The following is a 25,753-nucleotide window of genomic DNA, read 5'->3' on the forward strand; positions in this document are numbered from 1 at the left end:
ATTGCTTTATGAGATTTGGCCTGGTACCGAATTTCAGGTCCTGGCCTACCACACAGTACTACGTAGCGCAGCAACAGGGCCCCAACAAAACCTTTTTTTTTTCTTTTTTTTTTGCTTAACGCCCAGCCGACCACGAAGGGCCATATCAGGGCGGTGCTGCTTTGACATATAACGTGCGCCACACACAAGACAGAAGTCGCAGCACAGTCACATTATTCTGACACCGGACCAACCAGTCCTAGCACTAACCCCATAATGCCAGACGCCAGGCCGAGCAGCCACTAGATTGCCAATTTTAAAGTCTTAGGTATGACCCGGCCGGGGTTCGAACCCACGACCTCCCGATCACGGGGCGGACGCCTTACCACTAGACCAACCGTGCCGGTCCCAACAAAACCTATACAAACAGGACGAACAATATGGAGCAAGAGCGATAGATTAATTTTACAGTTAAAATCACTTATCACTTCTGATTTCTTATGGGCGGGTCGGGAGGGATAGACTCACTTTAGTTTCATGCAACTCAGCCCTGGTCCAATCCTTTATCATGTATCTAGGAAGTGTGATCGACTCGGATGGGCAAGGCGGCACTGACAGAGACGTCGCGGCTAGGACAGGGGTACGAGCAGCTTCATGATGTTGAAGAACATTTGGACAACAGCTGCGCAACTCCAATGTCAAATGCGTCCTACTCTACAGCTCTCAGTGAGACTGACGTGGACGATGAGCAAGGTGACACGTACAGCAGAAGATTTAGACTTTTATCAACACCTGTCTGAGGCTCATCTTCAAGATCAGGTGGACCAGGGACCTATATTAGAATATAGGTCTATGGGTGGACAGACAAAATCAGAGCTGTGGCAAAGGGCGGGCCAGGAGTCTGTTGACAGGATACTCTGAGAAGAAAATGCTGCTGGATGTGACACACCCTCAGGAAATCAACATCACCCATCACTGAGGCTTTCACTTGGAACCCGCAAGAGAAAAGAAAGAGAGGAAGGCAAGGCAATAGGTGAAGGTGAGACACAGAGTTAGGGCTAAAGAAGCAAGGCAACAGGTGGAGGGGAGACACAGAGTTAGGGCTAAAGAAGCAAGGCAACAGGTGGAGGGGAGACACAGAGTTAGGGCTAAAGAAGCAAGGCAACAGGTGGAGGGGAGACACAGAGTTAGGTTATGCCGTTTGGCATGTAGGGCAGCAAAGGACACACAAACACACACACACACACACACACACACACACGCACACACACACAGTGCACACACACACACACACATGCACACACACACACACACACACACGGTGCACACAAACACACGCACACACACACACACACACACACACACACACACACACACGCACACACAGCATACAAAACACTTGCTTCCACACGGAAAGCATTTATACAAGCATCTACACTAAAACGGAGGCAAAGATCAATGTTGATGCATTGTGGTTTAATTACTGAACAGTTACATGGACCTAGCCTTTTTGAGCTTGATAGCTCCAGGCTGCAACACAAAGAGTGATCTGTGTGAATTTTCCTAAAAGTTCTGTTATCTGTAGGCCTACAATCATGTGTGCACTCATTCACAGAAGTATGAAAAAAACATAATCATAAATAGACCGCAGTAATGTAATACAGACCGACACTGCTCAGTACTAAGAATCACAGATTACTCAGGTGAGTACAAAACAGCATACACATAATCTCTTAAGGGTGGCAGTTCCCTCTCCCCGACGTGTGTCAAGAGACAAGGCATTTTCTCTACAAAACTGTATGAATTTTCATAACAGCATACACTACAACTAGGAAATACAGGGTGACTCAAACAAAAGCAACCCACCAAAATGTTACCAACTTCAACATATAAATATATATTGACAAATGGTCTGACTTTTGAGTTCTTTCGAATAAAAAATCTGAATTCTGAGATCATCTAAACAAAGAATTGAAATTGAGCGGTTGCCCAGCTAACCCTTTTAAAACCCTCCAGATTGTTACCTTTGGGGTTATTTGAAAGACCTAGTGTACCATAACCATCTTTAAACAACTAGTGACTTGAATACAGCCAATTCAGACAGGATTAGGGCAGTTCCAATGGAGTAATGCGCTCTTATTACTGAATTATGCATGCCATCGCGCAAGTGTAACTTGCAATGACGGGGATATTTTGTCCAGTCATATGAGTTCATCGAATATCCTCCTAGTTCTTCACATGAACTTCAGTTTATTCCTGACAATTCCATAAAGTTTTCTATCAAAAGGAAAAATTGTGCGACTGTTACCTTCTGTCCCAAGATGTGTTCCAATTTACCCCTCCAAAACTGTCAATGACACAAACACAATGCTCCTGAACCTGGCTGAAATTGCTGTCTTCGGGTCACCGATGATCTGAGTAGTGAGGGGTTGTTTTTGTATACTCGGACATTCAGAAAATCCAAAAGATAAAAGTTTGGAGGGTTTAAATGAGCTAAGAATGGCTACCGTTCAACATCAAACCTCGTACTGTTGAGTCGCTCCCCGAATTCGGACCATTTTTTTTTTTAAGTGCACACAAGTCAAAGGATTTGACCTATAAATGTGCCAATTAGTGAACTGTACATAATAATAATACTAATAATAAATGAGCATTTATATAGCGCAACATCATAACTTTACAATTATGCTCTTTGCGCTTGACACATTTAAAATTAAAACACAGTTATACAAGCATTTGTGCACATCCACAGTACTGGGTCACAGCATGGGTTATCAACTTTGAAAATCTGTCAAAATATCTGTGCTTAATGGTTGACCAAAAGGTTACATTCCCACAATAGCAAATAGATTTGTCTTAATAAAAAAAGCCAATTTGAACTTCCAAACTTTGTGTTGTGTTTTGTAGTTTTTAATGTTTTGCCGATTACCCACCCAAAATGGTGCTGAAATGGGGAACACAAACACGACACCTTGTTTTGCTGCCTTGCACTATGGAGAAGAAAGCTCTCAGAATCTTTTTGGCGATGTTTTCTGGTTCTCTAAAGGACACTGTTGGACACGTACCCCCAGAAGAGCATATTTTTTATCTTCTTAGGGGATTTTAATCAGCAAAGAAAACACGTAATCGTGCGTTACAGTCGTTTCCGGTTTCAACTTCATCAAAAAATGCGATCTGCGGAACAAATGAAACCTCAAAGTTATTCAAAGTCATTATTTATTTATTTCAACAACATTTAGGTTTTCAAAACACAGCACTACGGTAGGAAACGAATTTATTTCAGCTTATAATTGCGCTTGAATGTACCCCACCCTTGTTTCGCTTCAATCTGTAACGCACGAAAGCATGGCCACAGCAGACGACAAATCCCGCATTGCCTATCACACACGCGTTGTGAGATCGCGGGAACACCGTGGAAAGTTCCATTCATGACGTTTGACCCGGTCATGTGAATAGACAATGAGAATTTATCCACCCAATCGTATTCGTTTCCGGTTTTCGAGACGTAACTCACGACAGACCACACTGTATCTTCACTGTTCAAACGCAGATTCAGAATATGTAAAATCTTTTTTGACAATTGTAGCATATATTCATCGACAAATTTTGCGATATTTTACTGATTAAAGCTTGATCTGGTGCAAAGTTTGAGCAGCACATGTGTTCTCATGATCGGCGCCATTATGAAATTTTTTATTCTTCTGCAACGCACGATCGACAATCGATTAATGCTCTCATTTAGGATTGTCGCTTGCGCATGGCAGTCTCTTTCTTGGTTAATTATTTGAAGGCCTTTTTAAAGTTATTTATCTATGTAGTCCAACATGCAATAATCAAGTTTTAGTTCTTTTCTTTGGAAATAAAAGACATTACGAACTATGGTTTCCATGTAACTCACGACAGTATTATTTCTAGATACACATACACCCAGTGAGCACAGATCGAAAACTTTTTGCTCACTTAAATGTTTCTATCATGTATTAAAACCCAAAAGGGTGCCCAAAAGGCTAGTTGCTACATTTGACCTACAAGAAAAAACTTTTGCGCCTGGAAATTGCGTGGGTTACGGTTTCCACTTTCTACTTCGATCTAGTTAACTTATGGAAACTTGTAATTTCAAACTTTCATGTTTGCATATTTATTTATCAATGTTGTCCACATGCCACATGCAATAACTGAGCTCAAGTTCTTTCCTGTCGATATTGAAGCCTAAAGTGGAAACCATGTAACCCACGACATAGAGCGTACTGCATGTGTCTAATTGTCATTTCTAAAGAAACCCCGATATGGAAGGTCATCTCTTTGACAGAAAAAGATACAGGCATGTCTTTTGCACTTAAAAAAGTGTATTTCACTCAATTCAGTCCTACTTTTTTTCCTGGTGTCCATGTCCCCAGGTTGTAACCCAGTACTGTGGATGTGCACATTTACATCTACATTCATAGTCAGCAACGCTTAATTAAAAGCATACACCATCAAACATACATTACAAAAGATTCTTCCACTAACTAAGTAATAAAAACATGAATAAAATAGGTAGTGACAACAAGGAAATACCAGCTGAATACCCTTAATCAAACAGAACATGTTATCAACAAAATCCCGAAAACAGCCCCAGATGTTTATATACATTATCACATTATAAAGCTATTCTGATGAACACGTAGGGTAATTCGGGGGATGTGATTGGATGGTCTCTTCCGATCATCAAAGCATAATGCTACGGAAGTCGGCCATTTTTCTCAATATATCCAAAAGCATATTGTCAATAACAAAGACGCATGGTTCCGGTTTCTTCCACGTGTATAAAGTACATGCATACCTCGCCAGGTTTGTTTCTGTGACTAGTCGACAGACGATGCCATTTGCTTTGTGTGTGTTTTTGTTGTTGCTTACTGTACATGACATACATTACGTGTCAAATCCAGTTCTTTAACAGGCAACAAACCTTGCAAATTTCCAGAAGCTGCAATCTGAAGTGACCTATCTCTGATTCTAGCAGACGATCTCTCCAATGTTTAACACAAAATCAGCAAACTCTCCTGTCACATAGAACGTCCATTGTATAGTGCAATATTGAAATGAAGTTACCGGTCTGAAACATTTAGTCGTTTCTTCTGAGACAATCCTTGTTCTCTTATCATCTACAGATTTACCGCAGTCTTCACCACGCGAATTCCCAACTGAAGTCAGACTTTCGAACATACAATATACGTAGGCAAGCATGATACGTCATGACGTCATATGATTCCTAGCATATTGACGTAATGCTAAACATCCGGTTATCTCGAGTTTTCTCCGTAATACATGTCCGTGGGTTTTTCAATGTTCGGTTATTTCCGTGGCTTCATGCGGAAAGGGAAGTTGAACCGTCGTCTGCAATCAACGACATGGACCATTCTGGTACTTGTTGCTGACAAAAACATGATTTTAACACAGAATTTAATGTCAGAATAGCTATATAAACGCTATTGTGTTTTCATCGTAGCAATAGGGTCCGATATTTAGACTCGAACAAGTATAATGCGACTCGTCTTCGACTCGTCGGCATTATACTTGTCTCGTCTAAATATCGGGCCCTATTGCTACGCTGAAAACACAATAGCTGTTAATACAGATGTTTATATACATTATCACATTATCACTAAAACTATATCGCTGAAATTAATGTACGCTAAATATCAAGTACTGGTTAAAGAAAGTCATGCATTTTTGAAATGTAAATACACAAACCTGTGACGAATTTAAAAACATTTTCTGAAAGATCGTATAACATCTGAGAATAAATCTGTAATGATCCAATTTTTTTTACCATGGGTACGTCTTGTATGTAGACTTGAGATCCTGAAAATGTCCAAGCAATCCATTTAGTCATTGCTGAAATACAGCGCTTTTTGTTATGGTACCACTACCCCTCAAACTTGACACAAAAACCTCTATTTTTGTCCTGCTCGTGCGCTCCGCACCTGCATCATTATAATGACACAAGAGATACGCAAGATAGCAAAACAAAAGAACCTGTTCTGGTAAGATAATTGATTCGCTTTCCCATCCTATGTAACAGTTGCCAAGTTGCACCTCTTCTGAATTTGTGTCGATTTTTGTATTAGTACCTGAAGTTTTTGTCAGGTCGATTTTGTGGGTACCCTTACTTCGGCGATGGTCTCGTGACACCTTAACAGAAATCTTTGATCCAATAACTATGTCAGATAGCTAAGTGGAGAGTCTTTAATTGCATAATATCTATACAGTTTGAAAGAAATGACATGGGAACTAATGCTTTACCTGGGGTACAAAAATGGGTGCAATATTGTTTTGGGAGAGTTTAGTTGCCCATGCACTGTCCAGTTTAGCCGCGAGCACACGATGAAACCTAATGGGACCGTTGCCTTTGAACAGTATTTTCCCAGCTGATCATTTAGGTTTTTCAGTTGTGTTAGACTTCTGCTGTGCAAGTTGAAAAAGCGTGAGCATCTTCGGTACACCGAGGTCCGAGCTACCCCAGGCCATCGTTAAGGTAAAGATTTCCCCCTTATCTTGAGACCTTGCTCTTTCATATTTCTCTTTAAAACCCTCCATGTTAACTGTTAAGGCCCCCTCCTTCTTAACTTAAGCCAATAAAAGCTGGGAAAAAATCACGTTTTAAAAAAAGTGAATCTGAAATTGGAGAGAAATTAATTATTATTAAGACCCGATTTTCTTTCACTTCAAGTTAAGGGCGTCTTGAAAAGGGGGTTCCACCGTAATATATAATCGTCTTTGCAGTTGCGTCAACTTGTTCCCTACTGCAATATTTTGTCCAGTCTACCTCTAAACCACAACTCTGCCCTGACAAAAGGAGTAGAGTGGGGCCAGCAGCCATACAGCTCATAGGTTACTGCTTTTTTATAGCACGAGATCTTTGCGGGGTCACTGTCATGTTGTGGCACTTTCTCATATGACGAGTGAGAGTGAATGTGTAGCTCAGCGTCAGGCCGCACACAGGGCACACAAAATGCCTCCCCTTGTGTTTAGACCTTATGTGTCGCGTTAGATCCGACTTTAGTGAAAATGTTGCTTGGCAACCTTCCTCCTTACAAGCTAGGCGTTCTGGCTTTAAATGATGGGTTTGCTGCATGTGTCGTGCTAACTCTGAGAATGCTAAAAATGTTGCTTGGCAACCTTCCTGCTCACAAGCTAGGCATTTGTGCAGAGGATGAGTGGTTTTCATGTGCAACTGGAGCTCTTTCTTGCCAGGCCATGTTTCCCCACACACACTGCACGTGACGTCTTCGTGCAGCAACATATGGCGAGAAAAAGTGGTTTTGTTTAAAAAACCTTTATCACATTTGTCACACCGATAGCGGAAGCAACCCATGTGCACCTTTTTCTTGTGCCCCCTTAATCCAGATTCCGTGATGTAGGCCCTGCCACACTGGTCACACAAATGAGAGATGGTGGTCTGCCCTGGCCCCTTTTTGGTGCTCAAGGGCATCTTCATCTTGCCTACGACAGAGGGGTGCTTGGAACGCATGTGATTCAGCAAGTTGGACGAGGAGGAATAGGTGGTAAAGGTGCAGTCTCCCACGCGACAGTACAACACCCGGCATCCTTTTCGGTAGGCACGCTCCGCATTTGGGATCCAGAACGGTGGCGGTGGCCTTTTCTGCCTCGCTCTGTTTGCGTGCCTCTCCATATGTCTCTTCATGTCATAGGCGTAAGTCGTTGCAAAAAGGCAGTTTGGTTCCTGGCAATGTTGTGGCGGTTTGGCAATTTTCTCCATCACACCAGACTGCGGTCCATGTTTTTCGTTTCTCCTCATATGACGCAGCATTTCACGGACTCTGTTTGTCGCAAACGGGCACAATGGAACACTGCATCGATAACGTTTGTCTTTGTTTGTAGCCCTTGAATCACTTGCATCACATTTCTCTTGAACTTTTGACTCACTCGGATCATGCTTCTCAAGGGAACTTGAATCACTTGACTCGGGTTTCTGAGTACTTGAATCACTTGACTCGTGCTTCTCCTGAGAATTAGAACCACTTGACTCATGCTTCTGAGAAGTTGAATCACTTGACTCAGGCTTCTCCTGAGAACTTGAATCATTTGACTCAGGCTTCTCATGAGAACTTGTAGCACTTGCACCAGGTTTCTCCTGAGCACTTGAATCACCAGGATCAGGTTTAACCCCAACACCAAACTCACTCAGATCAAAGATCACCTGACCACTTAAATCACTTGGATCAAGGTCGACAAAAGCAGAAAAATCATTAAGATCTGGTTTCTCCTGAGCTCTGAAATCCACATGGTCAAGGTTGATGTGCTCATGTGAAAAGCTGTGATCAAGATTCCCTTCAACACTTAGTTCATTTCTAACAAGTTTCACATGGTCACTTGAATGACTCACATCAGGTTTCTCTGGAGCACTTGGATGACTTGAATCAAGGTTCCCTGAAGCACAAGGATTACTTGTGTCAAGGTTACCTGAAGCACAAGGATTACTTGTGTCAAGGTTACCTGAAGCACAAGGATTACCTGTGTCAAGGTTCCCTGAAGCACAAGGATTACCTGTGTCAAGGTTACCTGAAGCACAAGGATTACTTGTGTCAAGGTTACCTGAAGCACAAGGATTACTTGTGTCAAGGTTACCTGAAGCACAAGGATTACTTGTGTCAAGGTTACCTGAAGCACAAGGATTACTTGTGTCAAGGTTACCTGAAGCACAAGGATTACTTGTGTCAAGGTTACCTGTAGTACTCAAACAACTTGCACCAGGGTCCTCTGGAACACTTGAATTACTTGCATCATGGTTTCTTGGAGCAGGTGAATCAACTGGATCGGGTTTCTTTGGTATGTCCTGAAAAAATAAGTATATCAGTTATCATGTCAAAAGTACATTTTGGGCATACTAGTGAAGTCAAGTTACTTCCCCTTTTTTGTAACGTCATTTGCTTCATTTATACAAGGAGTTACTTCCCAGACTTTTACTAAAAAAAACCACCAAAAATAAAAAATAAATCAATAAAGTGACAATCTAATGTTTCGTTAATGTTTGTCAGTCAGGACATGGGATCGAGTTGGGGTGGGGACAAATTTGGAGAAATCTATATGGTACACCTAATGTTTTTGTGATTTTAAAACTGTAGGCAATGAACTTACCTGTGAGCAAGTTTAGTAATGATTTAACCCAGGGTTATTAGTGTTGTAATATTTTACCACTAAATTTATAATGATTTTTTTTGTTTTTGTATGGCTTCGACAATCCTGAATAACTTTCAACATTCGTTTTGCAAAGTACAGTAACATATATTATTGGCTGACGTAAGTGTAGCCTATGCAGTGCTAACTTTTGTCTGTCTGTGCGTGCGTGCGTATGTATGTGTGAGTGTATGTATGTGTGTGTGTATGTCTGTGGTAGAAACTTTAACATTTGAAGACATCATATTACACTGACGTCACATTATGACGTAAAAGGGTTAGACGTCACGCGAAGGAATTACTGAAAGTCTCGGTCATTGATATTTTGAGCGGGCCGAGACTAGTTGGCAGTCGTGTCCCTGTAAGTATGCAGACAGACAGATCTAGATCTAGTGTCTCGCTTTCTTGCACAGTTTCACCTATGCTCTTTCTGTGTGTGTGTGTGTGTATGTGTGACGGAGTAATTGAGTTTGTGTTACTGTTTGTCGATTTCTTACGTGAGCCTTGAAGGCTTCGCCTCTTGTTTTATAGTGATATTATAATATATTTTTCTTGACACTATAAAATGTATTACTTATCCCCTTTTCTTTCCAGGGATGTCTGTATATTACTTAAAGAAACCTATGCACAAAATTTGAGATGAATCGGACCCGGAATTTAAATACACTTACACTAGTATGTCCTTATAATGCCCTCAAATCAATGAGAATACTACATGTAATACATGTAAAATTAAACATTATAAATGAAGGGGAATACTAGAATATTCAAATGACCACTTATTTTATTCAATCACCCATTGTTGTATTCTTTCTTTTCTTTGAAAATACTGGGAAAACAACTCATCATGATATTGTAGACCAATCATGAACAATTGGCATGTCTCCACACACCACCCACTAGTGATTGGGCTATCATGTTTGTTGTTTACTTCACTGCTCAACTCTGCCTTAGCACTTCAAAATGGAGTTATTTCCAGAAAATGTCTCTTTCCATGGACAATTTGGATGTCTTTATTTTACGAGGGTGGGTGGGTGGGTGGGTGGGGGGGGGTTCCACGGTACAAACAACAGTCTAAGATAAACAGAGGATCCCTTGCTTACCAGTGACACAGCTTCTTTATCATGTCTCTCCATGTGTCTCTGCATGTCCAGAGACGTGGTGGTTGCAAAACTGCAGGCTGGCACGCAGCAGTGCTGCAGAGGCATGACCTTCTTTCGGCCAGACAGCCACTGGGGGCCGTACTTGTCATGTTTAGTCATGTGCTTTTTCATATCAAAGTTTCTGTCTGTTTCAAAAGGGCAGGATGGCACCTTGCACTGCTGAATAGGTTTGGCTTTCTTCTCAACCAGTTTCAACTGAGATGCAAGTTTGTCATGTTTTTTCATGTGCTTTTTCATATCAAGGTTTCTGTCTGTTTCAAAGGGGCAGGATGGCACCTTGCACTGCTGAATAGGGTTGGCTTTCTTCTCAACCAGTTTCAACTGAGATCCAAGTTTGTCATGTTTTTTCATGTGCTTTTTCATATCAAAGTTTCTGTCTGTTTTAAAACGACAGGATGGCACCTTGCACTGCTGAATAGGTTTGGCTTTCTTCTCAACCAGTTTCAACACAGGTCCAAGTTTGTCATGTTTTTTCATATGAAACTTCATATCACGGGTCCAGTTTGTTGCATAAGGGCAATTTGGCACGCTGCAATGAAGACGTTTGACTTTCTCCCGAGTACTTGAACTGGTGGGGCCAGGTTTGATTGGTACAACCTGAAATGATAGACAAACCAACGTACCAAAATCAAAACTATGAAAAGCTTTTTCAAGGAAGGGAGATAACTCATGTCAAAGTTATTTAAAAGGTAACATGAAGTTGATGGTAATACTTTTACATTGTTTTCAGCCTTCTAATCCAAATGAATGAGCATACCGGTACATTCTTCTTCTTAACCTTATTGAAAAAAGAATTTAGAAGTTTCTTAGCGAGGGGGGGAATCAGAAACACACGTGCAAAGCCGGGTCCTGACTACTATATTTTTGAGAATGGATGTAAATGTGTGTGTGTGTGTGTGTGTGTGTGTGTGTGTGTGTGTGTCTCTGTCCCCCATACCTCTCAGATGAGGGCCCCAAAGGGGGGGCATCATCACGATCACGGGAAGGGAAATTTTAGCTTTCACGATCACAGTTACCTTGATTTTTGTTTTCACGATCACGAACACCAGTGGCAAATCACGGTCACGGTAAAAGTTGCAGGTACAGAAAGCACGTGTCAAAGTAAACACAACCACACAGTTATTCGCTCCTCCGGATCTATTGTTTATTCAACACAAAGTGACAACTGTTGCACTTTTTACATTTAGTCAAGTTTTGACTAAATGTTTTAACGTAGAGGGGGGAATCGAGACGAGGGTCGTGGTGTATGTGTGTGTGTGTGTGTGCGTGTGCGTCTGTCTGTGTGTGTGTGTGTGTAGAGCGATTCAGACTAAACTACTGGACCGATCTTTATGAAATTTGACATGAGAGTTCCTGGGTATGATATCCCCAGACGTGTTTTTCATTTTTTTTGATAAATGTCTTTGATGACGTCATATCCGGCTTTTTGTGAAAGTTGAGGCGGCACTGTCACGCTCTCATTTTTCAAAAAGCTTTTACTTTTACAAAAAGCCGGATATGACGTCATCAAAAGTATTTATCGAAAAAATTAAAAAAACGTCCGGGGATATCATTCCCAGGAACTCTCATGTCAAATTTCATAAAGATCGGTCCAGTAGTTTGGTCTGAATCGCTCTACACACACACACACACACACACACACACACACACACACACACACACACACACAGACAGACAGACAGACACACACACATACACCACGACCCTCGTCTCGATTCCCCCTCTTTGTTAAAACATTTAGTCAAAACTTGACTAAATGTAAAAATGAGGAAATGAGATTAATCCTTTCAGGATTAACTTTTTAGACATTTCTGAGGGGGAAGATAACTCATACCACAAAAGCAATCTAAGCAGTAAACGGATTTATGCTGAAACTGTGAGTGGGCAAGACACGTCTTCAAATGCCTGCAACAAGACGTGTGAGGAAATTAGATTAATCCATTCAGGATTGATTTTTTAGACATTTCTGATGGGGGAAGATAACTCATACCACAAAAGCAATCTAAGCAGTAGACGGATTTATGCTGAAACTGTGAGTGGGCAATACACGTCTTCAAATGCCTGCAACAAGACGTGTGAGGAAATGAGATTAATCCATTCAGGATTAATTTTTTTAGACATTTCTGAGGGGGAAGATAACTCATACCACAAAAGCAATCTAAGCAGTAGACGGATTTATGCTGAAACTGTGAGTGGGCAATACACGTCTTCAAATGCCCGCAACAAGACGTGTGAGGAAATGAGATTAATCCATTCAGGATTGATTTTTTAGACATTTCTGAGGGGGAAGATAACTCATACCACAAAAGCAATCTAAGCAGTAGACGGATTTATGCTGAAACTGTGAGTGGGCAATACACGTCTTCAAATGCCCGCAACAAGACGTGTGAGGAAATGAGATTAATCCATTCAGGATTGATTTTTTAGACATTTCTGAGGGGGAAGATAACTCATACCACAAAAGCAATCTAAGCAGTAGACGGATTTATGCTGAAACTGTGAGTGGGCAATACACGTCTTCAAATGCCCGCAAAAAGACGTGTGAGGAAATGAGATTAATCCATTCAGGATTGATTTTTTAGACATTTCTGAGGGGGAAGATAACTCATACCACAAAAGCAATCTAAGCAGTAGACGGATTTATGCTGAAACTGTGAGTGGGCAATACACGTCTTCAAATGCCCGCAACAAGACGTGTGAGGAAATGAGATTAATCCATTCAGGATTGATTTTTTTAGACATTTCTGAGGGGGAAGATAACTCATACCACAAAAGCAATCTAAGCAGTAGACGGATTTATGCTGAAACTGTGAGTGGGCAATACACGTCTTCAAATGCCCGCAACAAGACGTGTGAGGAGGTTCAGAACTAAAATTGTAAACAGTATTCTGAAACCTCAACGCGAGATAACTTTTGCAAAAATTATGACTACGTATTTGAATTCTTGTGTGATAAACTGTTCTCAGCCGCCAAAAATGTAGTGAGAACATGAAAAATATCATGCAAACCCTTTTAGCAGGAATTCATTGTGCCAGTACAACGCTTTCTGTTCATTAGTGACTCTCTATCGCTCTTATCTGGAAAATAATTTGAACAAAGAACACCTGCACAAAAAACTGCGAGCCGTGCCCTCCCCCATGTGTCCCTGTGGAGACGCAGAGCAAGATGCAGCCCACATCCTGCAGGACTGCAGGAATCTCCAGCCCCTGGGGAGAGAGATCTGGACCAGGCCGACGACCCTCCACGAGAAGCTGCATGGACCTGTGGAGGCTCGACATAAGACCACCAACTTCTTTTCCAGAGCTAGACTCCAAGTGTGAATGGCGAACGACAAGAAGAAGATTTGAACAAATCAAATAAGAAAGCACGGGAAGGTTCATGAATCCAGGGGAGGTAGCTCTTGCTTGGTTATTCTTCTAAAACCCCAGGCAAAGCCGGTTCCTGACTGCTAGTATAATATTAATTAAAAAAATGTGAGTTAGCATTTTTAGACAGACAAATTGTAGTACATTGGTGTTAGTAATGTTCAAATTTCAAATATCAATAATGTTGAATTCTAAATATATGTAAATACGCAATTAAAACAGAAAAAACACACACAAAACAGAGGATCCAAAACAATTTGCTTACTTGAGGCTTGATACTGATAGCTTTAGCAACATGTTTTCCCATGTGTTTCTTCATGTCATAAGACCTGGTGGTTGCAAAGCTGCAGGCTGGTACAATGCAGTGTTGCAGAGGCCTGGCCGTCTTCTGGGTGGACAGCCACAGGGGTCCGTATTTGTCATGTTTAGTCATGTGCCTCTTCATATCAAAGCTTCTGTCCGTTTCAAAAGGGCAGGATGGCACGGTGCACTGCTGAACAGGTCTGGCTTTCTCCTCAACAGGTTCCAACCTAGGTCCAAATCGTGAGACATTCTGAAAAAAATGACATGAAGTACCAAAATGAAAACTGAAAAATATAAACACTGCAACAAAGATGCCTGATTCTCCCCAAAGTTCCTGAATCCATGCATTTCAGTTGTACACCCCATAATAACCAGAATAGCAATAAGTATAACAATTATGAATTGACATCAATGGGCGGTTCTGGTGAGGTTATGCCCCCTCTTTCTTTTAGGATGGTAATTGGCGCCACCTTACGGCAAGATCACACGAGAGAGAAAAAAACAACTTGCATTGGTCCCAAATAGCATATCGGTTTGGTAACAGTTTGTGTTAAGTCATGCATTTTATACGGTAAACAGACAATGGTCGGTTCTGGTGAGGTTATGCCCCTTCTTTCTTTCGGCTGGTAACTGGCGCCACCTCGCGAGTTGTCTCGCGTTATCACCCCAGAAGCGCTCATTAATAAAATCACCAAACATTAAACAGATGCATAAAATACACACAGGTTACTGTTGTCTAAAAGATGTTCTAGGATTCATTCGCTTGCACTTTGGGAGTTGTTGCCCCACAGAGGGGAGTGTGCATTAAAATCTCAAGTACAAAGGGAGCTGTCAAAGGGAGTTGATCAACAAGATTTAAGGTCTTGCTTTGTGATGACATCTTAGGTCCAAAAAAAAAAAGGTCTGTTTACGGTAACATAGGCCAAAAAAAATAGGGTCGGTAGGTCGGGATTTTTTTTTTCTTTCAAAAAACCATATTTTTACGTTATTTTGCACAAAAAACCCCAAGATTTTTTTTTTTTTTTCCCCCCAAAATGCCAAAAAAAAGTCTAGGGTCGCGCGAAAAAAATAGGGTCGGTCGGGTTACCGTAAACAGACCTATTTTTTTTTTGGCCTTATCTAGCTCCAGGAGAAAGGTGGATATATGCAGCAATAGGACAAAACATAAGGTTCTCTGTTACCGTAGGGGTGGTTTAACTGTATAACAATAAAATCAATCCAACTGATTTGTACATTTTTGTTTGAATTCATTTGACACAACACTTTTGACTGGAACTGGTTAGGTGGCAACTTGGCAAAATAATCGTCCTGACTACCCCCGCCTCTCCTGTAGCTCCCTTTGGCTTTGCTTCTTGAGCCAGAGGTCCAAAGCGACAGAGTCTAAACACTTATCCCAACTTGACCAGCTGATTGACTTATCCCAACTTGACCAGCTGATTGACTGAAGCGGGTAAGCCTTCTTCAACCTTCTGGTTTACTATTCTTAGATCAAGGAAGGGCCAAAATGATGTATTGGCTCTTCAGAGCTGCAGCTAAGTAGATACCTAAAAATGCAATCATCAGGTCACCAGCCGAAATCATTACACTTTTTTTTTTATTCAGCAAACAAGCCGGGTCTAAAGAAGACCACAGAGAAATACTAGAATTTGGTTAAAAAACAAAGAGGTTTGGATAAGAGAAAAACAGATGAAGGCTCCAATGAGGCAGAAATTATATATAAGAGGTGAATTAGAAATCTGCAGATGTTATAGGAAGAGTTTTGTGGAAAAAAAATACAGGTGAAAGGACCAGGAAGGTAGAAATAAGACAAGAGAAGAGAAGAAAAGGGGTGGGGAAGCTTAGTTTAAACACTCCCCCATAGGAGCTATGTAGTGGAAGTGATAAACCTTGTGCCCCACCTATTTAGTCATTTACCCCGGATTCATAAGTTTCCCAACATGAACTGTTCCCTGGTGTTTGTCGGCTTCTTGTTTTTCTCTTTTCGTTGCTGAAGGATAAGTTTGAAATGCTTGTCCCTCTTTGCCCTGGTTGCATCAGTGCGATAATTCTTCTTAGTCTTACTTACCAGTACAAGAACTTGTTCTGCTCTAGCTGGCTGACTTGTCCCATCTTGTTCTGCTCTAGCTGGCTGACTTGTCCCATCTTGTTCTGCTCTAGCTGGCTGACTTGTCCCATCTTGTTCTGCTCTAGCTGGCTGACTTGTCCCATCTTGTTCTGTTGTGGATCCCCTGTGTGTGTCTGGAGACTCCCTGTGTGTGTCTACTGAAGAATCCTGTTGTTTGGGGCATTGCTGACTGGACACAGTGGTCAATTTGTCTGCAGTCTGTATTGAACCTTGAACAAGTCCTCTTCTTATCACTCCAGATGTCTGTCTTCCTTTACCAGAACTGCCTCTGACACCGCTTGGATCACTTTGCTTTGTTGACAAAGGCATGTCACATTTATGCAGCATCACAAAAGCAGTTTTGGAATGCCTGTTCTTTTCACTCATAGACTTTAACTGCACTGTTGGTTGTGATGTTGCGCTAGCAAGGTCTTTTTCCTCCCTTTTCTCACTTTTTTGACAATTTTTCGCCTGTTCAAAAGTCACCTCAACATCTGAATCTTCTGAATCAAAGACTTGCATATCCAAACAACCATCCGAGTCTTCATCTTTTTCAGACAGGGTCTGTGTGAGGGAGTCCTCCTTAGAGTTTGATGGTAGCTTTGAAGTGAGAAACGGTGCATTTGAAGAGATACTCTCTTGTGTAGATATCCCTGACGGCTGAACCGAAGGAGCTAACTGTGAAGAGATGGGTAAAGGAGAGACTTGTTTTGAAGATGACGGTACTGAAGGCAGTTGCTGTGAAAATAACTCCAACACTTTTTTGGGGGAAGAGGCTGGTAAAAAGACGCTTCCAGCAAGCAGCTTGGAAGGTGTGCCTTGCTGGGAACAGATTTCAGAATGTGTTCCTTGTTGGGTGTGGATCTGGGAAGACATGCCTTGCTGTGAAGGACCTTGTGATGACCCCTGACATTTGGTACAGACCAGCATCAGAAGGCTGTTGCACTGACCACATCGGACACCATGAGTTGCATCCTGTCCGTCACTGAAATACCTGTAACAATATATTTATACCCATGTACTAATATACAGAAGATCTGTTTCCTGTCATGTTGATAAGGTCAGGACAGATGTGCGATTCACACAAATTTGAAGCAGCATCCTAGGGTCCATTTGAATCGTTTCATCTTTAAAGTTTAATTTTGTGTATGTAGTACCCTTTGTCCTATAGTACTATTTAAAAAAAAATAAACTAAAAATTTACAAATGATTTTCAGTAGTAAGAAGTCCCTCAACCCATTTCAACTCACAGTGAGAGCAGAAACCTGCAGACATCTACATCTGTTGTCAGGCCACGTGAGGCTCCCACAGTGTGCCAGAGATCCACAACATCATCCTCTATCACCACGATCTGTTTGATGGTCTCCACCTTGCACTCAACTTGATCATTCCCTTCCATGGTTATGCTTTCCTCATGTTCTAGGTGCAGTGATGGGGCCCAGTCTGGATCAGTTTCTGCCATCTCGTACGCTGGCTGACCTGCAATCATGATGGATTGGCACTTTTATTATCAAGAAATGTATCGATCCTACCAGAATTCTATGTGAAAGAAGATTCCAACATTAGAAATCTAACTTTTAAAGCTTGTTTCTGTCTGTCTGTGTGTTGATGACTAAAGGCTCCGAAACGGCTGCACCGACTGAGACAGGAATGTAAGGGTATGTTCTTTGCCACTTGACTCAGTCATGATGTACTTTTAGAAAACCAAACCTGAAATGAGTCGTTAAAAACGGCAATTAACAGTAGATATCCTATGAGCCATCGAGGATCATGCTCACGTCTCCTTACTATGTCGTCAATTGATTACGTCACTGTCTTTCTCTGCGTGATGATTTTTGTGGAGTCATTGTCGAGTGCTAAGCTTCAGCTGGACAAGTCTATAGGTCACTCGAGGCTAGCCAAGAATATGTCCTTTTAGCGTTTTTGTGTCTGTGTTTGACAGTGTGTGTATTTGTGTGCGCGCCTGCGTGCATGTCATTGTCAATGCGTATGATTTTATGTATGAACGAGCAAGGAAGAAAGATTATTTGCATGGTTCTTTATTTATGTGTCTGCTGCTTCTTCTATAAATTTATGTCTGTCTGTCTCTCCCTTTGTCTGGAATGCTAAAGCGCAAACGCATGCACGCAGAAGTATTTGTGTTCGCGTGTACGTGTGTGTCAGGGGAGGGGGTGCGTACGCACGCACGCGTGTGTGTGTGCTTGCGTGTTTGAGGCGTGCATGTATTTTTCAGTATATCTGTGAGTGTGTGTATGTGCGAGGGAATTTTTTTGCGAGTGATGGTCTGTCTGTGTGTGTGTCACTGTGTGTGTGTGTGTATGTGTGTGTGTGTGATAAAACACATGTTATAAGCGTATATTTTACTAGAGGAATACCCGGCTTCGCCGGGGTGAATCGCGAGACAGAGACAGACAGCGTGGCGGTTCATCAGGCGAAGTCCTGTCAAACGGGATTGAGAATTTTAGAGCTTATTTCTTAGCCCTATATTATCTGTTGTGGCTTCTCAAATGCCAGAACATACAGACAGACAAAAGCCGCTAGACCCCATCACAAACAGAACTCTACAATACACAGGTTTTTGCCCACACACACACACAAAACACACACACACACAGAGAAGCCGTATATATATGTATATCTATATCTATAAATATATAGAGATAGGTGACAGTGTATTTTTCGCGTGGCTATAAATTGATTCGACCTTTTCACTTTGACAGTAAGAACAACTTACGGGTGCAAGGGAAGCGTTCTGGACAGCGCAGTGACATTCTAAAAATAGTAACTTAGAAACGGGAATATGGGGTGAATCGCGAGACAGAGACAGACAGCGTGGCGGTTCATCACAATCACCTTTGCAGGCGAAGTCCTGTCAAACGGGATTGAGAATTTTAGAGCTTATTTCTTAGCCCTATATTATCTGTTGTTGCTTCTCAAATGCCAGAACATACAGACAGACAAAAGCCGCTAGACCACATCACAAACAGAACTCTACAATACACAGGTTTTTGCCCACACACACACACACACACACACACACAGAAAACGTATATGATGTTGTGACAAAAGGTCGTGCTCCAGACCCCATGTGTGTTTGTAAGCAATTAAACAACATTATCAAAAACATGTATGTGTCTGTGTTTGTTTGTTGGATTGAAAATAGGATGAAGAGATACCTACGATAAAATTGTGTGTTTTAACAACAGCTTTGTGAATTAAATCTACGATGAAAGTGAAAAACTGTGGAAAAATTTCCCGCCGAAACCAATAAGCAAGAACTCATACTTTTGTTATCAACCCAGAACACTCTTTTTAATGCACAAAACCAAACTGCATTGTAAATCTGGAAATAAGAATAATAAATCAATATGTGTGTAAACAAACCTGCTTCTATATAAAAATATTTAATTAGAAACGGAGAAATTAACTTCAGGTTGTTGGTTGTGACGATGTTTGTCCGAAGTGACAACGATGTTTTGACATCGTGTGTATGTATCATCTATGCTCCAGTCCGAACTTTTGCAGTTTCCAGAACACAAAAAGAATTAATGTATTAGTTGAGATCGCTGGGCATTTGAAATTTACAAACATGACAGAGATATGCCGAATAATTTGCTAAGCATCGAATCATTTGTCCGGACGTCACAACCAAACAATCACGAATTTTTCAACAACTGACACTCTCCGTTGACTTCTGATCGTACGTTTTAATAGTATCGCTCCCAACTGATTTCAAACCGAGGCTTGTTTTTCTTGGAAATGGCGCGTCGAAGAAGGGAAAGTAAGAGAGCTTCGTTTGTCCGTATTTTCTGAATTACAAGTTGACGTCACAACCGACATCTACATCACAACCGACAAACAATCTGTTAGAAATAATTTTTCATTGAACTCATTTCGAATTTGCATGTTATTCAAACGAAACAGAGCGCATCAAAATACGACACACTGCTCTCTGTTTGTTGTTCGCGCTCATCGAATGAGTGCGATAGGTAAAAAGCTGAGAGAGGACAAATTATTTTGTATGTCCAAAGTCACAACCGAACATGACCGACATACGAAATGTAATTCACGGCTGTTTCGAGAAAGCAAACAATTTGAAAATGTTCGTTCGATGTTTTGTACAGCAGCTAATTATTGACGACAAGCAATGGAATGAATTTCTGCATGAATATTTCCAATCCACACATAGTTTACTGTCGGTTGTGATGATTTTTCCAGGAGACAAACTTGCTATGTTCACTGTCATAACCAACTGACCTTACATTTCTTTGGTATATTTTTTTGAATTTTTGTTGTTGTAAGCTGTTTTCCCTTCTTTTAAAGTAGTAGTAAAGAAGTAGGTCAGTTGTCAATTGATTATCAGATGACACTAGTTGTAGTAGGCCTACCAGTAGGTCATGGCCTAAAAACTCAGTTTAACTTTTAAGTAAAAAAAAAAAATGTTGGGTGTCACTGTCAGTGCAGGCTCTCTGTGTGTGTGTGTGTGTGTGTGTGTGTGTGTATGTGTGTGTGTGTGTGTGCTTGCTTACAGAGTTACATAAGCTATAGTTATGGGCTTATAACTTATATTGAATTAACGTAGCCTAAACAATTTATGTTGTAGTCCAGATTACTGCAGAGTCCTGATCATCGCCGATGAAGGTGCATTTAAGATGCTTTCCCACTCTACAGCATTTTCCCATTTTCCCATTATTTAACTTAAGCTACAAATTAATTATGACTTTTTCCAGGCCTGTCGTGAGTTGCACAGAGGAAAGAGCTTGCGAACGTTCGCTACGATAACATGCTAAGCCATAAACCAAAGGCTCTTCCAGTCCTCTTTATGGGTTTTGTTTTGCATATTATTAGTATTATATATGGAGAGAGAGAGAGAATGCAAAATAAGACAGAAAAAGAGTTGTCTGTCTTTTAGTTTTAACTTTAAGTGTTATGTTTAATTTTGTTTGTCCATCGCTATGTCATCACAACCGACCATAAGATTAAGCACAGTCATCGTAACAAAGGCTCTTCCAGTCCCCTTTATGTTTTTTTGCAAATACTAGATCTGTAGTAGTTAAGGTAATAGCCCCCCAAAATTGTTTTTTGTATTCTCTTTTGTTGAAAATGAAATGACAAGCATCAAGTTTGTCCATCGCCTAATCATCACAACCGACTCAAAAAGTGCCATGATCATGGTAATTTGAAGTTTGTGAGCTCTTTTGTGTGTGTTTTTATGTAAAAGGAATTACATATCCTTGATTTTAACTGACAGAAGTGTTCTTTTGTCATTTATTTTGTAAACACATCAAACGGAAACGTGATGTTTATGTCGGTCGTGATGTTGGACATAACATCATGTATAAAAAAATAAATAATGTAAGTTGGTTTTGGAATTGTTTGCGTGTAATTCACTGGTGTTGTACTTTCTTTTGATTTATAAAAGGTATTTGGATTGCAGAAGTTTCATTTATGGAGGTAAATCAATCAAATGGTATGTCCAGCATCACGACCAACATCTGTCAGATTGTTAACAAAATATGCTTATTCTACAGAACCCGCTGACCAAACTATCTTTTCCTATTTTATTTTATGTAATGAAAATATGAAACATTCAGCATAAAAATGCACTTGTGTCAAAAAATATTTTTAGATTTTTGATTTTTCTACTCTTTTTGCCACGACCTTTTGTCACAACATCATATATATATGTATATCTATATCTATAAATATATAGAGATAGGTGAGAGTGTATTTTTTTCGTGGCTATAAATTGATTCGACCTTTTCACTTTGACAGTAAGAACAACTTACGGGTGCAAGGGAAGCGTTCTGGACAGCGCAGTGACATTCTAAAAATAGTAACTTAGAAACGGGAATATGGATTGAAGCCACACGAATGAAGGGAGATAAACGCAAAACAGTGGAGAAGATAAGGAAGAGTTACTTGTAATGGTGCAATGAACACAAAAACCAAAATCGGTTCAGCGCTGCGCGCTGAGAGCACGTGTTGAAATATCTCATCGATGATATTGTGTCCGGGGTGTAGCTGAATACGGTGTCCAAATTTGAAAAAGATCCACCAAGAACTTTGGCGTTGTGATGTGGTGTAGCGGCTTTGGTGTGTCGGTATGGGGGCCCGGGTAGCTGAGGTGGAACCAAAATCGGTTCAGCGCTGCGCGCTGAGAGCACGTGTTGAAATATCTCATCGATCAGGTTGTGTCCGGGGTCTCTGTGAATAAGCCCACCAAATTTGAAGCAGATCCATCGAGAACTTTGGCCGTGCATCGCGAAGACACAGACACACAGACACAAGTCGTATATATATATATAGATGATGTGGGAAAGAAATAATCATTCATCAAGGACCGTTCTAGGAAATAACTAAAGGTTTACGAAAAAAAACCGGGTTCAGCTACTATTTCAATAAAATTAAATTATATCTATCTATATCTATATATATATACGACTTGTGTGTGTCCGTGTGTCCGTGCCCGATGCACGGCCAAAGTTCTCGATGGATCTGCTTCAAATTTGGTGGGCATATTCCCCAGACACAATCTGGTCGATGAAAATTTTCAACACGTGCTCTCAGCGCGCAGCGCTGAACCGATTTTGGGTTTTTTGTTCATCTTCCCAGATCCATTCCCAGTAACTCTTCCTTATCTTCTCCAGTGTTTTGCGTTTATCTCCCTTCCTCCGTGTGGCGTCAATCCATATTCCCGTTACTATTTTTAGAAGGTCACTGTCCACAACGCTCAATCCATATTCCCGTTACTATTTTTAGAAGTTTTCCTTCGTGTGGCGTCAATCGCGTACGGTGCGCCACTCACCTGGCAAAGCCGGGTACCCGGCGAAGCCGGCGTACGGTGCCCCACTCACCCGGCTTTGGCTCTACTTCTTCCCGGCGAAGCCGGCTACCCGGCGAAGTGGGTATTCATCTAATATATATATATGTATACATATGAACATGAAATCAAAGTGACTGAACATCCACATTAATCTCAGTCTACTCACCTGAGTTTTGAAAATCATGAATGCATTTAGTGCCAACTTAACTTCTAAACAAGTCAATCTCTGACTGAGTTAGGTTAGCAGTGTCAGATAGGATCAGGGTCGGTACATTTCAGGAACCTTTTTAGGTTATCGTCGTTGATAGCTTCACTGTTTTTTTTTTTTTTTTTCTTCCATATTGTGACCACGGTCATTTTGGCTGACCATTATGTCACATTGTGGAGGGTTGCAGATTCCAAAGAGTGAGAAAAAAAAAAAAAAAAAAAAAAAAAAAAAAAAAAAAAAAAAAAAAAAAAAACCTAGCTAGAATCTACTGGGGGCTGGGGAGTTCCTGCACAATGCAGGAACTCGACTCCTGCGCAGTGCAGGAGTCTGGGGCCTGGGGGTGTGAGAGGAGGAGGGATGAAGGGGTCTCGTTCCAGTCCCTGATTGTTCTTGGGAGGAAGCTGTTCTTTCTGTAGTTTGTTCTCGCTGGGATCCGCTTGAATTGCTGTCTCTCTGTGGGGACTCCTCTTCTAGCCCTTGGGGCGAGTAGGTGTAGCTCCTCGCACCTCACATGTGCGGATCCCGATGTGATCTTCTTCAGCATGGAGAGCCTGGCCTCTTTCCTGCGTTCTTCTAGCGAGGGCCACTCTAGTTCGTTGAGCATGTCGTCCACGCTGGCCGTCTGTTTGTGTCTGTTGAGAACAAAACGAGCTGCCCTACGCTGCACTTTTTCAATCTGACTGACCTCTTTGATCTTGTGCGGGTCCCAGACTGTGCAAGCGTACTCGACTATTGGTCGGACAAGTGATTTGTAGGCTAGTTCTTTTGTCTTTGGAGATCCGATTTTCAGGTTTCTCCTCAGCATGCCTAGTGCACTGTTGGCTTTGGCACACACGTTGTTGATGTGTTTGTCCCAACCTGCATCTTTCTGAATGGTGACGCCCAGGTATTTGATGGCGTCCACCGACTCCAGCTGGTGGTCATGGAGCACGTAGTCGTGGGGCTTGGTTGTTCTGCTTCGAGTCATTGGGAGGGTGTTGCATTTGTCAGGATGGAATGACATTTCCCACTCTTCTTCCCATGCTTCTAAGCTTCGCAGATCGTCCTGGAGACTCTCGTGGTCTTGTTGAGAAGTCACTGTTCACATTCAAGTTGCCAACCATAACATATGACATTGTCAGTAGTGAGTTAGTTCCAGATTAAAATAATAAACTTACCTCTGTGAAAATGACGAGAGCAAACACGAAGGCTATCCGATGAGTGCTCGAAAGTTATATTCGTGCGTCGGATTGCTGCAACCCATGCTCTCCTTCTTCGTTCTGTGACAGCTCTGACGTGCTCCCCCTCACGAGTTTTCACCTTTGGAATTCGAAAAAAACGCAGGCTTTCGTTTTTCTTTTGTCCTTTCAAATTGTGTCTCGCGTTTGTGCAGTTAACAACACAACAAGACACTCCAGGAGCCATGTTCATTTGCGTTAGTTACCTGCAAAGTTTCGCATCTGATCTCTCATTTGCACAACCGGAAATCCTCCATAGTTGTGGTTTGTTCCTCTTCATCCTTTTACCCCAAAATAGCCAAAATTTAAATAAATCGACAGGAAACTGAAACAGTACAATAAAACACACACACACACACACACACACACAAGTGACACACACACACACAAGTGACACAAATATTAAATCAGAAGTTTGATGCACATAATCGTTTTCACTACCTATTTTATTCATGTTTTTATTACTTAGTTAGTGGAAGAATCTTTTGTAATGTATGTTTGATGGTGTATGCTTTTAATTAAGTGTTGCCGACTATGAATGTAGATGTAAATGCTTGTATAACTGTGTTTTAATTTTAAATGTGTCAAGCACAAAGAGCATAATTGTATTGTTATGATGTTGCGCTATATAAATGCTCATTTATTATTATTATTATTATTACTATGCTATGCATGCATGTCGGTGTGTGCGGGCGCAATACCAAAGTGAACAACTGTTGGCCCATACCGTAGCCTAATACCACTTTATTAGGTATCATCAGGGCTAGTAATCCAGTTTTGATTGATATATATATATATATATATATAATAATAATAATAATAATAATAAGAACATTTATATAGCGCTAAATCAAAAACTTTCGTTAAAAAGGCTTGCTCTAAGCGCTTGACATCTAAACTAAAACGTCATTCACACTCTTTACAATGATGTACAAGAACTTCATGTCACACTCTTTCATTCAGTATAACACCATTCACACAGTTATTATTCTGTACAAAACAATAAGTTAGTCTAACATTTAAAATGTTCATAAAATGAAAACAAGAGAAAACCAGACTGATTAAAACAACTGCTTAGTGCTAACAAAACATGAATCTTAATAATAACGTAATACATATTTAACTATTAAGACCATAAAAAAAAACCTATATGCTAAAATAACTTCGAACTTTTAAAAACTTCTTATAAAATACACAACACATCTAGATAAACACCAGAATGATAAAACAAAAGGCAACTCGTTAAAACTATTAAATGCATCAATGTCTAAAACACGAAAGACTCAAATATAAAATACACAATTCTCTAAAATTGTTTATTAAAACTGAAACCGACCTGCTCAAAGTAAACCATACCCACCCCCTCCCTACCCACCCCCAACCCTCCTCCTACACTAAATACTAATTT

The 25,753-nt window shown here is 40.9% G+C and overlaps 1 protein-coding gene across 1 annotated transcript; it reads right to left on the reverse strand.

The window, feature by feature from the left end:
• Nucleotides 1-1,440: 1,440 nt before the first annotated feature.
• LOC138965397 (uncharacterized) lies at nucleotides 1,441-24,594 on the reverse strand. The gene is made up of 6 exons (XM_070337534.1): nucleotides 24,286-24,594; nucleotides 17,345-17,573; nucleotides 16,056-17,088; nucleotides 13,953-14,240; nucleotides 10,263-10,919; nucleotides 1,441-8,818 (listed from the first exon to the last, which is right to left on the reverse strand). The coding sequence occupies exons 1-6, from the start codon at nucleotides 24,536-24,538 to the stop codon at nucleotides 6,854-6,856; spliced, it is 4,425 nt and encodes a 1,474-aa protein (XP_070193635.1). The 5' UTR covers nucleotides 24,539-24,594; the 3' UTR covers nucleotides 1,441-6,853.
• Nucleotides 24,595-25,753: the final 1,159 nt, after the last annotated feature.

The sequence above is a fragment of the Littorina saxatilis genome, linkage group LG4, assembly GCF_037325665.1.
Source record: "Littorina saxatilis isolate snail1 linkage group LG4, US_GU_Lsax_2.0, whole genome shotgun sequence".
NCBI lineage: Eukaryota > Metazoa > Mollusca > Gastropoda > Littorinimorpha > Littorinidae > Littorina > Littorina saxatilis.